Source organism: Citrus clementina, unplaced genomic scaffold (genome assembly GCF_000493195.1).
Source record: "Citrus clementina cultivar Clemenules unplaced genomic scaffold, Citrus_clementina_v1.0 scaffold_3, whole genome shotgun sequence".
Taxonomy (NCBI): Eukaryota; Viridiplantae; Streptophyta; class Magnoliopsida; order Sapindales; family Rutaceae; genus Citrus; species Citrus x clementina.
In genome coordinates, this window is record NW_006262339.1 from 5775185 (window position 1) to 5786739 (window position 11555).

Below are 11555 nucleotides of genomic sequence, written 5' to 3' on the forward strand. Positions count from 1 at the left end.
TTATTTTTTTTTCGAATTAGTATTATATATCTTTACAAATTTTTATGAATATTTTTCATATAAAACATCATAAACTATAATAAAATTGATCAATATATTCTAGTTTAGAGTATTAAAGGGTTGTATTTATTTGAACACAATGTATGTTATAATTAAATACTAGATTATTTATGCTTTTTGAGATGTTTATTATTTGTTTAACATAAAAATTATGTAAGGGCACAGATGTAAAATAACTTGATTTCAAAATTTTTAAGTTGAAAAAACCAATGGGTACTTATTTTTAGAGATCTAGAAAAAAACACACAATATTATATTGAATATTTATGTGTATTCAAATTTCAAACTAATCCATATCTATTTAGATTACAAATTAAAACAATATTTTTTTAAAAGAAGACAAATTAATTTAGTAAGAAAAAATAAAAAAAAATTGAAAGAGAGAGAAATTTGTTCAGATTTTTATCATTATTACAGCAGAGAGAGAAAGTAGTTAATACAGATAATTTTGTAATTTTTTAAAAATTAATAAATTAAAATATTAGGTTATAAATTTATAATTATTTTAATTTAAAAAAAAGTGTTGAAAAGAAATTAATAAGTTGAAATAATCCACCCAAATTAAAATCGGTATTGATTCTAAAAACTCGATCCTACATTTGATCCTAATAAATTATAATTCTAACAATTTGACCATCGTGTTGTTGACTGTACCACATTGATGAATAAAATATATTAAAAAATCAACACCCACAATATAAATAAGAAAATTTGAAATAATAAATTATTAAGAGAAGGAGATGTGCATGATCGAAGAGTAGTTGGGAAAAGATCATTCGTCTGTTTGGGTTAAAAAGGTTTCCAACTTTAACCAACCGCAACTCAGTCAATGGGGAGGCACCAAAGGTTCAGTAACGTATGCTTGTTTGCACAATTGCACTGCACTGCTTCCCATAAAGCCAAAGCCTTACTTCTCGACAACTCCATCTTTTGCGTTTTCTTCGCTCTCAATTTCATCGAACTACAGAATAATTATTCAATTTTTTTTTAAAATTTTTATTTAGAGCAAAATTTAAATATTTTAAATACAGCAAAAAAATAAAAATAAAAGGACAAGAAAAGACTGAAAAAACATTAATGATTACCCAGTAAATGCCATTAAGGAAACGCCTCAGTTACTAGTCGTCAGCTGCCACAACGCAGTCTTCTGTCTTCTGTTCAAACTTGTCGCAAAATTAAGACGATATTTTACCGATAAATTACAAAATATCGTTCTGTTTTCTCTCTTTATCCGTGTCCCTTACTTAAAGAACATGAGAGAGGAAGAAAAATGAAGGAACGAACAAGTCTTTCTCGAACTTTTTTTTTTGCCCCTTTCGTAACTCAGTTTGAACACCCAGTTAATTACCATTCTGCCACTCTCTTAATTACCGCCTGCAGTCACCTCCAATGCCGCGTATAATATATATAATCACGCACTAGAACATCAACAACAACCGAAAAAGAAATATCAAAATATTTTTATTTAACGGGAATAATTATAATAATAATTTTATTCTTGCTTTGCCATCAATTCAAGCTATAACTCAACTCTCTTTATTTCGGTAGTTGCTCCCTCCCTCCTTCCTCTTCATTCGCCGACTCTCTTAGCTGCAGGCGGAGCTTCGTTTGTTCGTTAAGTTGTATTTGCTTGGATGGAAAAGTGAGAGAGTAGTGTGACTGAATTAAACTTTGTGTGATTGAGATCCAGAAAATGCGGGTGAAAGAGATGCATCCGTTATGCTGTATATCGCTGGAAAGTCCGGAGATAGGTGACCAGTCACCGGAAATGTCGCTGACGAGGGCGAGGAGTTTACCGGCGGGGGCGGTGACCGGCTTTTGCGGATCTGAGGGGAATGCGAAAGGATCGGAGGCCACCGTGGCGGGGGTTTTGTACAAGTGGACGAATTACGGTAAAGGATGGAGATCCAGGTGGTTTTTGTTGAAAAACGGAGTGCTTTCTTACTCTAAGATTCGGAGAACGGAGTATTTGAATTTACCCTCGTCCAGGGATGACGTCAGATTTATCGGTGAAATTTCCACCAATCGGCCTTCGAGAACGGACAGTGGCGGCTTTAGACGGAAGCAACAGAAAGACGTTGGCATTGTTCATTTGAAGGTAGCATGTAGTAATATACATACAAACAAAATATAAAAAATGCTAATTATAAATAAAAGTGAATTATTAGAACAAGAGATAATATAAAAGCCTTTTTGGCGGTACATTACATAAAGAGAGGTTGCTAAAATTGGTTAAAAAAATTTGATTCAAAAATTACTAATTCTACCATTTTTTTTCTATTTTAAGTCTTTAAATTGTAAGTTTTTATTTGGTAATGAAAAGAAAGCTTTGATGTCTGAGCAAAAAGCAAAGCAACAGCGGAGAGCTGAAGGTGCAGACTGTACAGAGCTACTCTTCTTTGTCATGTAATTTACTGTGATGTGATCCATGAAAGGCGTTCCTCTCTCTCTCTCTCTCTCTGTCTTTCATCATTTTTGTGATTTGCGATTTCGAATTTCAAGTTCATCTTTCACCTTTAAAAGCCTGGTGTTTTTCTTTTTTCCTTTTTTCTTTTTTCAACAGTTTAACTGGTTGTTAATTCGAGTGGGTCACATCAGCAGGTGGCCTCGACGGGTTTTGATAGGCTACAGTGTAGGTCTAGGTAATCCGCTGTCGTGTCACATCATCTCTTCTTGATCGGTTTTCGTTGGTTTAATAATCGGGGGATTTCATTCATCTTCATCGTCCATTTCTTTTCTTTTTCAATCTTTTCATTTAGTTAACTCCATACAAACAATAATCTCTTCTTCAGATTCTCACGTCCCAACCCGCCCTGATTGGTCAACTTACCTTGTTTTGTTTACCATCTTCCATCTTATACTGTGCACTTTTTTCTTTTTTTCAAACGTACTGATAGAACAGTGCTCAGATTAATTTTTTTTTTTTTTGGGTTTCCTGTGAAGGATAGCGGTGGGAATTTGTTTGTGGCCGTCACTTTGGGCGTTTGTGTTCTTTGACGCGTTCTGCTGGTTTACTTTATTTTAAGCTATCTGGTCTACGTGCGATAGGTTTCGATTTTCCAGTGAAATAAAGTATCGAAGAAAACAGTCGTGGGGACTTTTAGTCAACAGTCAGTGGGACTTTTTAACTTTAAGCTATATGGAGATCGAGGATGAGAAACTAAGAATATTCTTTGAGCTTCTCACACGTATGCTCCTTTCACCAGATCTGAATACTGAATAGGTTCCCATTTTGTTTTGACCCAGTGGTAAAATAATCCTCACTTTACTGAGTTTTAGTGGGTCTCCCTGTTAGTTAGTACCTGGTTGCCATTTCCTCAGTTCAGTTGGGTCATTGGCTTTTGGTGACCTGGAGGGGATTGTCTGATTTCTGAGTTTACGACTGGTTTCGCATCTGGGTACGAGTACTAGTTTGACTCGTGCATTTATTCTCGTGTTTTATGTTACCGTGATGAGCATGTATTTCTCTAATGGATTTTTTATTAGACAATGTGATGATGCCAGAGTTCGAAAATTATCACATTATCTTACATAGATTTTATTGGAATTTTTTTCTCAGATCTCGTCATTTCGAGAGAGCAAGTCTGATGATCGGCGGTTTTACATATTTACTGCTACGAAGACCCTACATTTGAGGACTAATTCGAGGAGAGATCGGGTTGCTTGGATACAAGCTTTGGTCTCGACTAGGAGCCTATACCCACTGAGAACACTGAATGATGGTCTCTCCATTGTACCAAAAGATTTATCAATTTCAACTGTGAGGCTTAAAAAGCGCTTGGTTGACGAGGGAGTTGGTGAGAACCTTGTCAAGGACTGCGAGCAGATCATGCTTTCAGAGTTCAATGAAATTCAAGGACAATTCAAAGTTCTTTGTGAGGAACGATCCAATTTACTTGACACCATAAGGCAGTTGGAGGTAATTGACTAAATTATGAGTATGCTTTGTTAATGAAATGCTTGTAACAGTCTTGAGGACTTGTTTTTGTCTATAGCCACAATTTTAATTCGATGTAAACTAAATTTAGTATTTGCTGAATTTTTATGTTTACTTGGATGGTGCATTTAATTCCCCCCTTTTTTTTTCCTTCTCTAGATTATAGTTTAATATATCCGGGGAGGATGTGATAATTTAAGAAATATATTCTGTTTTGTTGTGCTTCAGTGGATTGTAGTCATGATTACTTGAAAGTTTTCAACTTTTTGATATTTTAATTAAGGTTTCTTGGGAAGTTAATTAACCTCTCAGCTTCGAATTGCCTTTTTTTTCTTCCCTCCCCGTCATCATCTCCCATTTTTCATCTAAAATCAAGTTGTTTAAAGTTTCCACTTCATTAGCGCTGCTTTTGATCTTTGTTTCTTCTGACCAATCCTCTTGAACAATTATTTAATGTTGTCTTCAATTGGTTTTTTCTGAACTTCATGGAACTTCCACTTCTTCCTCCACACCCACCCGCCGCAACAACTATTTTGGGCTTTGATTTTCTGTCCAATTGCCTTAACCTCTTGACTTTTAAGCCACCATTTCTTAGAGGCATACTTCAAATTGTTTTTCACAATAATAAACTTCATTGATGAAACCACACATTTCAGATGCTGATGTTTGTATGATGGGAATATAGTATGCATAGCTACCATTTATAACTACTCAGTTCAACAAAAAGAAGTTCGAGCATGTTTGACAATGGTAAGATAAACACTTTCTTTAGTTATTTTGATGCATCAAATGCATAGAACATTCAGTGTCATGTCGATAACTGCTGGTATTTACTTATATCAAGAAACTAATTGATATTGAGCTATTTTGAGACAGGTCTGCTTTTAAGATTGCTTCTTGTTACACATTTTGTTAAAATCCTAATTTAATACCCCTAGGTTCCAGGTGTTTTAGTATCTACATTTTTCAAATAAGATAAGAATGTTATCTGGATTTGTGAACCCTTCAGCCTTAAGTTGAGGGATTGAAAATTGAAACATTTTACTTTCTCAAATAATTAATATGACTTTTGGATTTCCTATTTCATGTTTCTGATATGAGCAATGACCAGCTCTAGTCGAGCAACCTTCCCATGCAAAATATCTTTTCTTTGCCTGTGGGCTATTTTATTTCTTCGTAGATGCTTGCTTTAGATGTTCTTTCTTAGTCCACTGGTCGCTAGAGGATAGATGGAGTTGCATAAAACTTTTGTGTCAAATAAATGCGGCAAACCAGTTCCATTATGGAGGTTAACCAGCTATAAAGTTTAGCCATGTGCGCTAAGTGCACATCCAACCTTTCCAACACTTAGCCTGTCCTTAATTTACACATCCAAACTCGATCCCTGCTTCAGTAGATAATGTCTATAAAAGACTGGTTGTGCTTATGGACAAAATCCCTTTAGGTTTTATTGATCTCTACTATGCCAAGCTATTACAGCTTCTATAGGTTTGATTGCAATATTCCGACCTGACCTTGCTATTTAGGAGTTCCAAAGTACTCTTCCAGGGAGGTATTACAAGGAGTTCCAGCAAGTAATTTTGCACCAACATGTTGGTTTTTTGTTTATTTAGTGTAATATAGGCTCTTTTTCTTTGCTTTTGCTAAGGACCTAAAAAGTCTGTGCAACCTCTTGTAACCTTGTTATGGATCGACAGAGAATTCATGTCATGTCTTAGTGCAAAATGTTTTCATTCATTTTTTTAATTTTCAGATTGGGGTATCCAATTTGTAATGTATGGGGTTAGTTGTCATGAATTTGCCACCCTGATGATATAATTGAATGGAACCAAAAACTTATTTATTTTTCCAATGTAATGTCATCATATGTGTTTTTATGCATATATTTGTGTAGATAGATGGATATATGGCTATTGAAACTCAAAAGCTGAAAAGAATACGCGTCGTCTTGGTACTCGTAATTTGCAATTAGTGACACCGGTTATTTGTCACAACATGCAAGTGGTTTTGAATTTGTTATTTTGTTATGTGCCTTCACTTTTTTTATTCCTTATTTGTCTGTGATATTTAAATTTGGTTTCCTTTTATAAAAGTGCAAATGTGACTTATGGTTAGATCATATATGTTACGAAATAAGCTTTAGCTTATCCATTGTATATCAAAAACTTTTCCTTTTCTTATGCAGGCTGCTAATATTGAAGCTGATGCTTCTGGAACCCCTGATGGTGAATACCAATTGTCCAAGCATGAATTTTCTAATCTAGGCCGTGGAAAATATAGTGGTGCTAGTAATATCCATTGTTTAAGCATCTCTTTCTTTGTAGAAAAGTTTAATATTTTTTTTTTATATTTAATTATGTTCCTCACATCTCTTTTCGGTTTTCAGAATGTAGCACAACTGAGTCATCTGATGATATTGAGAAACAAGAGCTTGAGGAGGTATCAGATGACGATGAAATTTCCTTCTATGATACAAGGGAGTTCTTTACCGAACCCTCTGTTAGTTGTAGGCCTGTAAAAGAAGTTACAAATCACGGCAGGGAGGAAGAACAACCAGGAAACACATTTAATACTTCAGAGAAGATGTATGACGAGAAGGAAAAATGTGATTCTAAATATCCAAACATTGAAAGGCGAAAGAAGCTGCCTGATCCAGTGGAGAAAGAGCGAGGGGTCAGTCTTTGGTCTATGATTAAAGATAATGTGGGAAAGGATCTTACACGGGTTTGTCTGCCTGTTTATTTTAATGAACCAATATCTTCCCTTCAAAAATGCTTCGAGGACTTGGAGTACTCTTACCTTCTGGATCGAGCGTACGAGTACGGAAAAGCGGTAAGACTGAAATTTATGAATTCTCAGTGTCTAGTCAGCCATGCTCCGGAATTTATGTATTTACATTGGTGACATGAGTGTGTGAACGAGTCTAGTTCATGTTATTATATACATTCCACAAGAAGGGTAGTGCATTTAATCATGCTTTTGATGTGAGGATCTACTATTTGTCTTGTAAATTCCGTTGCATCAAGGCTTCGTACTTAAAGCCTACATGCTGAAAAATTCCCTCATCATATTGTTGTGTAGGCTTAAGTTTTTTCGCCTCTTAATTGTAGTCCTGTATCCATTAAAAAGAGTTACCTGTCACAAATTGGATGATATATCAGCTTTTATACTGAATTGTAACGCACGGGATGGGCCTCATGGACGTTTTGGGGGATGGTTTGGGATTGAGTTGTAGAAAGGAGAGGGCCTCTCCCATTGCATTTTAATGTTTATCAATCTGGATATCTTTTGGACTCTTTGGCATTTTTAATGCTGTTAAATTTTTTGTAAGCATTAAAAAAGATATTATACTTTTATTTTTGTTAAATCTTACATATGCTTCCTTTGGCCATGTAATACTATCAGGGAAACAGTCTCCTCAGGATTCTAAATGTTGCTCCTTTGGCATTTTTAATGCTGTTAAATTTTTTGTAAGCATTAAAAAAGATATTATACTTTTATTTTTGTTAAATCTTACATATGCTTCCTTTGGCCATGTAATACTATCAGGGAAACAGTCTCCTCAGGATTCTAAATGTTGCTGCTTTTGCTGTCTCTGGATATGCTTCCTCTGAAGGCCGGCACTGTAAACCCTTCAATCCTTTACTTGGTGAAACTTATGAAGCTGACTATCCTGAGAAAGGAGTCCGGTTTTTCTCTGAAAAGGTCAGTATCTGGAATTTAACCGATTTGCCACCCAACATGGTGAAAGATATATTCAGCAGTTGCAATTTTTTTGATAAGAATATATGCAGCAATTGTAATGAACTATAGCAGACCAATTAGCTAATGAATGGGCACTTTTCACTTCCCAACTGTAAGCAGAGAATGGCCATATACATTTTTGGCAGAGACTTCAGCTAATGACATTTGAAAATTTTTGAAAAGGATAGGAGTTCTGTTGGTGGCCATCTGGATGATTGAAAGAAAAAGAAAAGAGCAGGAAAAAGGCAGGACCTCCATTTTATTTCCATTCTCAGAGGGAATCAAATTTCCATAATTACAATCCATAAATGTATTTAGATGACTTTTGTCAATGCTTTATGCAATCTTGACAAGTGAAATCTTTTTGAGAAGTCTGTCTAGGAGGATTTTTTCCGAAGTATTCCTTTGCTGTTCTTCAGTGTATATAATAGATAAACCATTATTTATAAATATGATAACATTCCCTAAAAACATAGGAAGTGGGTGGGTTGGGCCTGGCAAACTTCAAATACAATTTGACCACTTTCTAATATTTAGGCTGTTATGATTTGAATACAAATGCATCTGTTATAAAGCATACCCATAGATTTTACCAAACTAATATTTCAGAATCAAAACAAATTTCAGTAATATATTGAGTTGGAGCAGGTCAGTCACCACCCAACTGTTATTGCCTGCCACTGTGAAGGGAAAGGGTGGAAATTCTGGGGTGACAGCAACCTCCGGACAAAGTTTTGGGGGCGATCAATTCAGCTCGATCCAGTTGGAGTTCTGACTGTAGAATTTGACGATGGTGAAGTGTTCCAATGGAGCAAGGTGAGAGATGCTGCATGATTGTGTTTAGGCTGCATTTTATAACTCCATCTTTTATGATCTTCTCTTCGGTTTCTTTTTCTATTTTTCATAGAATACTTTCATGCTGTCTTAGGTCACGACGTCCATTTATAATCTTATCCTTGGCAAAATATACTGTGATCACCATGGGACAATGGAAATTCATGGTAATTGCCAATATTCATGCAAACTCAAGTTCAAAGAGCAGTCTATTCTTGACCGAAACCCTCACCAGGTTAGTAATACATTTTTAGCAAATTCTACTTTATTTGTTGTCTTGGAAAGAAAGAACCCTTTGATCAAGCTTAGTGCGTATTGGTTAATTGCTTTACATCTCTGTGGTTCTAAAGGCAGCTGCTGAATTGGGATATTGTGAAACTTGAAAAACAATTATGCTAATCTGTCCAACAACCAACTTCTATGCAGGTCAATGGGTTTGTTGAAGATGTTTTGGGTAAAAAAGTAGCTACATTATTTGGGAAATGGGATAATAGCATGTATTATATTAGTGGGGATGGGTCTGGCAAGCTGAAGGACGGCAATGTCTCGCCTGATGCCTCCTTGCTCTGGAAGAGCAATAAGGCCCCACTAAATCTCACTCGGTACAATTTAACATCGTTTGCAATCACACTAAATGAGCTAACGCCTGGACTGCAGGTAGAGATAGTGTATTAAATCTATCTCACATGCCATTTCTATTTCCCTCATATGCATATCTAATTGTTTCTTATAGCTGTGTCTGATCCCGGGTATTTGATCACGGATTAAGGAGAAGCTTCCACCTACGGATTCCAGGCTAAGACCAGACCAACGGCATCTGGAGAATGGTGAATATGAAAAGGCAAACGCAGAGAAGCAACGATTAGAAAGGAGGCAAAGAATGGTATGATTGGTACCTTCCCTGTCTTCTTCACATTATTTTTTCATTCAGCTTGATAGAGTTTTATATTCGCTCATGATTTTGTATCATGTATCAAAGATGCTCAACTACATGTTTAGATAGTACAGTTGATCCATGGATAAATTTTCTATATTGGATCCTGCAAATTGTCCGATTCCCTCATCATGTTCTTAGCATTTCTTTGATGGATAAGTATGAAAGATTATTAATAGCGTGAACTGTGAAACATTTATATGATGATATTGACATGTGTCCTGATAATTTTAATACTTCTCAGCAAGAATCTCTACATTTAGCCGGGAGTGGTTATTTATTAAGCCCACATTTATGAAGCATTTACTCTAATTCTTATTTTATATCAAACTTCCTCTTATTTTGCAGTCAAGAAAATTACAAGAAAATGGGTGGAAGCCTAGATGGTTCCGGGGGGAAGGTGAAAATGGATCCTTCCGCTATGTAGGTGGGTATTGGGAAGCCCGCAGGCAGCTCAAGTGGGATGAATGTCCAAATATATTTGGAGAATTTTGTGAAGATGTTCACAGCTCTGAAGACTCTTGAAGTTATGAAGGTTCGTACTTTCTTACTTGAACTTTACATTTTTGTGTTTAGGTAATAAAGCTTCTGTTCCAGCAGCAGTAGCAGCAACAATCCACATTTGTATGGTCAGAATTGAGCATAGAGTCTGTGTATTTTTATCCAAGTCAAAGACTATAAATATTTAGAATGTCACATCATTTACATGAACAAATTCGCTAGATTATTTTGTCAGGTCATTGATGAAATGCTAGCTGGTATGCCCGCAAAATGAATATAGGTTGTGATTTTGCAGACGAGGGCTTTAGTCTTCTTGTTGCCTGAATTCCACCATCACCTATTTGTGCTCTTAATTTCCGAATGGCTTTATAATGGCCATCTTTTTTCTGTAACTTAAAGTTTCAGATGGATATCAGGGAGTATAAGCCTTGTGAAGTTATTGGACCATTCAATAAATTATTAAATCTTCCTTTTGTTTTCTTTGTTCCTCAATTCCGTCTGAGATCAACACGATGAGAAACTACCTGCCTGAGGGACAGTGGAAAATAATATGCTTATTCCCACCATAGCTTATATTTACTGTTTTGTAGGGACCTCATGGCTCTTAACTTTCTGATTATGCAGAATGAGCGAGTTCTCATAACCATTTTGGAGCAGGCTGTAAAAGCAAGTGGTCCGGTTGCTCATGATTCTTCAGGTTTGCTGAAGTTATAGTCTGGGGTAAACAAAGTCATTCCCTGTAACATTGGAATGAAGATACAAATGATCAACAGGTCAGCCTAGTATTTCCTTATTGAATTCAAGTTTCTGTGAGCAAGGGGATTGGCGGGAATCGTTCATGTAATGTAGTCTATGTCTCGCTCCATAGTTCATTCGTAGTAGTTCCTTCAACACTAGTAGCCTCTGGCTGACAATTTCGTTTTGTTATTATTTATATTTTTGTTAGGAATAAATAAATAAATAATAATAATAATAATATTTTAGCTATCATTCGAAAAATAGAACCAACTATTATTATGTGATTTCTCTACTCTTCCACACACATGCCAATGATGAATAACATTGGGGTCGCCATTTTTTGTGTTATTTGAAACAAGGACAGTTTTTCTTTCATTTGTACGAAATAGGTCCCTGTTGAAACGACCAAAGTTACCTTCATGAATTGAATTGTATGTGACTTTAACAATCAACATATTTCAGTTTTTCTAATGTATGTTAGGGAAAGTCTCACTAATGATAAACTAGAGGTGATAAAATAGGTTACGGCATGATTAAAATATGGATACTACATGATTTTTAAGTTAGGTATATACTCATGATAAATTAGAGGTATTAAAATAGGTAATGACATAATTACAAAACGTGGAGGCGACATTATTTTTCTCGTGATGATAAATATTGACATGATTAACTAGTAGATTGATACGACATGACACGATAAATAATTGTCTTAGATCATCTCAAAGGATTACATGTTTATAACAGGAATATCAAATGATGTGGTTATGTTATTGAAAAAATTAACTGATATAGCTATTGAACACT

The 11555-nt window shown here is 35.4% G+C and overlaps 1 protein-coding gene across 5 annotated transcripts; it reads left to right on the forward strand.

The window, feature by feature from the left end:
* Positions 1-1528: 1528 nt before the first annotated feature.
* LOC18047426 (oxysterol-binding protein-related protein 2A) lies at positions 1529-11014 on the forward strand. 5 transcript variants are annotated; one of them, XM_024188160.1, is made up of 11 exons: positions 1530-2158; positions 3620-3979; positions 6183-6285; positions 6384-6829; positions 7547-7702; positions 8390-8557; positions 8670-8810; positions 9002-9232; positions 9345-9458; positions 9858-10044; positions 10635-11014. In XM_024188160.1, the coding sequence occupies exons 1-10, from the start codon at positions 1754-1756 to the stop codon at positions 10032-10034; spliced, it is 2301 nt and encodes a 766-aa protein (XP_024043928.1). In that variant the 5' UTR covers positions 1530-1753; the 3' UTR covers positions 10035-10044; positions 10635-11014. The 5 variants fall into 5 exon arrangements, with proteins under 5 accessions (XP_024043929.1, XP_024043930.1, XP_024043928.1 ...); XM_006440277.2 differs by having other exon boundaries at positions 6183-6279; XM_024188163.1 differs by lacking the exon at positions 1530-2158 and adding an exon at positions 2383-3458 and having other exon boundaries at positions 6183-6279; positions 9339-9458.
* Positions 11015-11555: the final 541 nt, after the last annotated feature.